Below are 6000 nucleotides of genomic sequence, written 5' to 3' on the forward strand. Positions count from 1 at the left end.
ACCTTAAAGACCAACTAAGTTAGTTCTTGGTATGAGCTTCGTGCATGCACACGAAAGCTCATACCAAGAACTAACTTAGTTGGTCTTTAAGGTGCTACTGGAAGGAATTTTTTGTTTGTTTGTTTTGACTATGGCAGACCAACACGGCTACCTATCTGTAACTGGGAACTTGGGTTAACAGGGAAATCCGTTCCCTTCCTTCGGGTTAGCCTGTTTGCTAGGGATGGAGTTGAAACCCCTGCATTTTATGGAATTACGGTAAATGAGCCAAAATCGGGGTGCGCAGGGAAAGAGGACGACGCAAACCATTAGTGAAGGTAAAGTAAGAGATGCAGTGCCATCTTGCCACAGATTCTCCGAGCGAAGAATTGTTCTTAAAAACAGGAGACGGTGGAGGGACACACCCAATACTGTGGAAAGAATGGAGTGTGCTTTTTTTGAGTGGCATCTGGGTGCTCAGAGCCTCGCAAAACGGGAGCAGTCAGAAAAAGCAGACGTGGCGGCGGGTGACGGCAGTCAGGCGTCCTTAACAGGTTAAACGCCTGCGCATCTCTATTAGGAAAATAGCTTCCTTTGCTTCTTTCCAGAAACGCCTAGGTGGAATCCCCCAACTGCTCCAACAAAAATTAAAAGATGCTTTAAAAAAAACCCTCCATTAAAAAAAGCGCGCCACTGTCAGACAGGGTCAGGATCAGGGAAAGAGAGAGGGGAGAAAGTGTATTCGGGTCCCGGGGCCAGAGTTCCACGGTGGGCATTTGGGCAGGTGGGACTTTGCAAAGGAGGCGAGGGAAGAACGAACGCATTCACACGATCTGATGTATGGGATCGAGGAAAGGAAGAAAACCCGTGGGGGAAAGAGTCCCGAGAGAAAAATCGGAAGGATTAAGAAGAACATGGGCACTTCGAGATGGAATAGAGATTTCAGCCCAAACATTTATAGGAATAAACAAACAAACTGGGAACCTGAGAAGGCTAGTCGGAAAAGAGATAGCATCATCTACACCGATTTCCAGGGGCTTGCTCTGCGCGGGGTTGTGGCCTTTGAGTCCTCGCGCGCAGAGATGCAGAGATGGTGCTTTTATTTTTAATGCATTTAGAGGCGGGATAGGTTTTTTTTTGTTTTTTTTTGCGGGCCGACCCAAAATACTGAATGCACACAGCATCCAGCTCCGCCCAGGAGCGGGCAATCCTCTGCGTATTCCACTGCTGACAGAGAGAGATAAAACAGAGAGATATAAATATGTAAATGAATACTTTGACGTTTGTCTACACATGGAAAGAAAGGCAGGGGGAAATGGGGGAATGCAGACGCACGCGCGCGCACACTCCAGCGGTTAGATAATTGGAATTTAACGGACTTTCTGAGTTATATTCTAGGCCTAATTGAATTAAACCAATTGACTCTCCATTAGAAATACTCTAGCAGTGACCCAGGCTATAAATTTGGGGCACACGGTTTGCAGCAAGTTCCTGATCTATGTTTCCGCATGCAGTCAGCCCGTCTTTCCTTCCTTCCTTCCGCCCTTCCTTCCTTCCTTAATTTGGTTTTCAGAAAAATAGGAGGAGCAGCTCCGGAAAGAAATAAAAACGGGACGGGAGCCTAACCGAAAGATAATTCTCGATGGCCCACCGGCGGGCGAGAAAGTCCTCGAAGAGGATAAATGGGGCGCAGACGAAAGAGCAAATTTAAGGCTCTTTCCCGCAAGAGGTACAGTCCAGTTTGCCAAAGGTGAAGAGCCACATAGCAAAGTATAGGATTCAAGTGTGTGCATCCACGCGCTGTCGCATCCCCAATTCGCATTTTTTTAAGGTGTAGGCTTCTCTAGGTGGAAATCTAAAGTTGGATTCCCGTGTAGCTGCGCCGTCGCGCCCCGCCCCCCAATATTGGAGGAAGGGCAAGCTCCATTCCGAGGGGTGTTAAGTTGACACGACAGGTCGGGGGTTCATCCAGCTCCCCAGTTTTCCAAACTGGGTTGCAGGCCAAGTTCAGCAAAGATGCGTATCCAAATGCGCATTAGGATTTTTCTACGCATTTCACTCAGCGGAACCGAGTATTCAATCAGGCATGGGTACTGGGCTGCGCATGCACGTTTACTCGCAAGTTATTGTGTTCAATGGGTTTTACTCTCAAGTAGCGGAGTTGAGGATTGTGGTCCTGGAGCGGTAGAGGGATCCTAGCCGCTTTTTCCAGTCGGGTCTGTACTGGAAAGGCTCGTGGTTTGGGCGTATCGGCTGTACTCCTCTCAAAGCCCGCCTTAAAGGAAATGCGCATCTTTCTGGTTCCTTTAGGAAGGCAGATCCTTAAGCTGGGCCTAGCAAGAACCCGCTTTGTAAGAGGGATGCCTTATATTGTTTGCGTGCGTGGCTACTATCCGCAGGCAAGTTGAGCCGTGAATGATTGCAGATCAAACCATCCTAGAGGGAAATCAAAAGCAGCCTAATCTCTGCGTGTGAGTTTAGGCGAAGCAGTGGCGTAGCGTGGGGGGTGCAGGGGGGCCGGCCGCACCGGGCGCAACATCTGGGGTTAGGGTTAGGGGGCGCAAATCCACGGGTTAAGGGGCGCAAATTACTTGCCTTGCCCCGAGTGCTGACAACCCACGCTACGCCACTGGGCGGAAGCAAGGCCCTCCGCCTTCAACGGGGTTTGATCCCAAGTAAGTGTGTGGGCTGGAGCCTGCTCCTCCTTAGCTGGGCTGGCACGCGGATCAGGGCCTCACGTGGATCCCCGCTGCTTAGAGCACGATGCCCGCGTCTTAGTTAATAGGTTTTCTGGATCGAAGCCACGGAATGTTCCTACCGACAGAAATTGTTAGGAAATTAACATTCGGCTTTAAAAAAAGACTCTCTTGGCCTCAAGTAAATGAGTGTACTTTCTCAGGATGGGTCCATTGCGCAGACAGGTAAGTGCCCCCAGCTTAAGGCTACACTTAAGAGTGTCGATTTGAATAGGATTGTGCCGGATGCAGAGCGCAGCCCTTCAGCTTCACAGGATTTAGAGATGGCGGCATTTAAGTCCCTGGGTTATTATTATTTTCGTGCAGCGGGGGAACACTAAGGCCCATGGGACGCTTCCTTACTTCCGACTATGCATGCACAGGCATCGGTTCTCCATAGTCCAGACTAGCTTCGGGGCGATGCCAAACCTACGGCGTCAGCCGAATGGGAGCAGCCTTCTCCAAGCCGAGGGCTGCTTGCCCCGCGCTCAATTCTGAAACTAAAGATCTCCCTTTTGAAAGCCTCCGAGGCAGCCAGGTAGATTTACCGGGCCAAAGCAGCCAAAGGATAGCAGCAAGAGGCAGTGGGGAGCCCGGCGGCGGGCAAGAGAAAGGAACAGCGAAGAACACGGCGTAGCGCACTTGTGCCACGCGCGCAGCAGCCGGGAAGGGCAGGCGAGGGCGCACAGCAAGCGGGAGATGCGCAACCACCTGCTCGCTGCACACAGAGAGACGCGCAGCCCTCCGCCACACGCAGGGTTATTTAAAGTTTGTGCGTTCAGGGGGAAAGGGCGCGTGAGCACATCTGTTTCAGCACCCTCTCTCTCGGGACTTCACACGTGCACACAAACGTAGATAGAGAGACAGGAGGGTGACCAGTTCATACGCACGCGTGCATGCATCTATCCATAACGCGTCTGTGCATCCTGCGAAGGCGACACAGGAGGCCAGGACGCCCATACTGGCAAAACAGCCGCCGCTCTGCGGCTACAACGGCTCATATGACCGGAACCAAGCTGAATGTTTCCTTGGCCAGCAATGTCATATTGACGGGGGGGGGGGGGAGAGGACCTTTTCAGCATCCTTATGGGCAACACAGGAGCGCGGACACGATCCAGCCAAGTCGAACGCTCTTAAGTCCCGCAGTTTTCAAAAAGAGAGTAAAACACATGTTTTATTATAAGCTCCACTGAAATGAACTGGGCTTAACAGCTGTTAACTCTTGGGTGGACAGTGCCCCAATTTCTCTCACACGCACATACCCCGTTCTGAAACGCATTTATTTATTTGCAGAGCCCACGGAGGCCAGAGGAATTTAAGGAAGCGTAATGAGGTTCGTAGCCTTGAATTGTGTCCGGAGACTTCTCTAGAGGTGGCCCCATTTAAAAGGTACACACCACCCTTGCCATTTGCACACACAAAACGTGTGCTCATCGGCAGGCTTCCCGCTTGGCAACTTAATACACACATATGTAATATATACGCACACATTACAAACCCGCAAACTGTGCATTTTGCTGCTTCATAGATGAACGGAGTAGCCACATGTGTTATAAACAGACTGATTCCATGCCTGTCATCCCAGAAATCGGCCCCGAGGCATTTAGTTATTTATAAGTGAGTAACATACTTAAGCTAACTTATAAGTTATTCGCTTATAAGTGAGCGAGGGGCTTTTAGGATTGCACTGGAGGCTGAAACCCTAATCATGACTTAGAAAGAAATATGCACTTAGGAGTCTGCCCCACTGAACTCAGGGGAAGAACTGGCAAGCTGACCCATGTCTGCTGCTTATCTAGACGCTGGTCTCATTTTAAATCAGTGGCTCTCACCTCGCTCTGAATATAGTTTGAGGCTGGGTTGCCAGGTAGATCGAGGCAGGTTCACAAGGAAGGATACGACCAGACAGGTGCTGCGCTATATACACAATACCGTTCACCAGCATACGTATTAAAAGATAAAGTTGGGGAAAATACGTTTTGCACAGGGAAATAAATACATGATTGACTTCTCCAGACCTCCCTCACCTATTCGTACTCGTTTATATGCACATACTTGGGTCTACCTACCTCTTTCCGTAAACACTCCTGATCTATCTGCAGAGGCACACCGCGAAAGACATGCTGCACGTCTAAGAATAGACACCAGATAATCCCCACACTCCCCTCGGTACACGCATCTTCCCGGGGCTACAAATATACACGCGCGCACACAAAAAAAGGATGTCATTTGGGAAAGCAACGCACAAATCACCAGTGCAATGAGTTCGCAGCGGTTCGTGTGTCCGCTACTCTTACTCTCAAGAAAGCCACAGCGTTGGAGTAAGCAGCGGGGGGGGGAGAGGGGGGGTCAATTGCCCTTCTACGCAGCCTAGCGAAAACAAAACTGCCTGAGAAGGAAGTGCCTCGGCATGGGGAACTGGGCGACAATCACTTTATTTAAAAGCAACAAATGCACCCCCCCTCTCATGCATACCCTTCGGATGGAGGCCCCACGAGGGAGGGGTGGCCCCCATTATTTGCCCCTTGGAACAGGAAAAGGAAGGATTGGAGGGATCAGGCTTCAGGCAAACTTCTTGCGAGCCGCTGATATGTCCTCCCCGATTCCTATACCTGCCATTCTTCTTTCTGCCTTCCCAATTCTCTGACCACTAACCTCTTTAAGCTTCCGAGGTGCTTTGAACGCTAAGATTATCCGTGAAGCAAAGAGACTCCTATGCACCCCCATGCAGCTATTTAAACAGGAAAAGTCACCAGCCCACCTGTTTACAACCTTGAAATATCGCTAGCGCAGCGCTACATAAACACACACGCGCACTCTGCTAGTCGTCTTCTTCATATCTGGGCAGCGCAGTTATTATAATAATCCTCCCTGCACCATTCGAGCTCCTAAGACTGCCAGTTTTCTTTATTATTAAATCAATGTGGGAGAGGGAGCGAGAGAGGGAGAGAGAGAGAGAAAATTCCTTACGTTGCATTGGCACACCAAGGATTTCTGGAAGCCCCTTGACAGAACCTTCTGTAGTGAGTGCTGAGGTTTGCATCATTTTATTTCAAACGTATCGAGCAGAGGAAAAAAAAATGGGGACGGAAAAAACCCCCAGGAGAATATATGTCTATAGATTTAATAAAATAAAAATTTAAAAAATCTTGATCAGTAACAAAAACAAAAAAACCACGGAGTATGATCGGGGCCGATCCTTCTAGGCGCTCTAGGAGGGCTGAGGCTGGCCCTGGTACGCTTCAAATCCCCTTGGCTTCTCCTGCTATCCCAGTTTGACTGTATC

General features: G+C 49.8%; 1 protein-coding gene across 1 annotated transcript in view; it reads right to left on the reverse strand.

Moving 5' to 3' along the window:
• The window catches only part of LHX4 (LIM homeobox 4), a gene marked incomplete at its 5' end in the record, with an annotated part of 81402 nt that extends 75642 nt beyond the window's left edge, over positions 1–5760 (reverse strand). Inside the window, one exon of the mRNA XM_083743959.1 lies at positions 5685–5760. Coding sequence (XP_083600085.1) covers positions 5685–5760 — 76 coding nt within the window. The remainder of the gene's footprint in view (positions 1–5684) is intronic.
• Positions 5761–6000: the final 240 nt, after the last annotated feature.

The sequence above is a fragment of the Podarcis gaigeae genome, assembly GCF_964106915.1.
Source record: "Podarcis gaigeae genome assembly, chromosome: 6".
NCBI lineage: Eukaryota > Metazoa > Chordata > Lepidosauria > Squamata > Lacertidae > Podarcis > Podarcis gaigeae.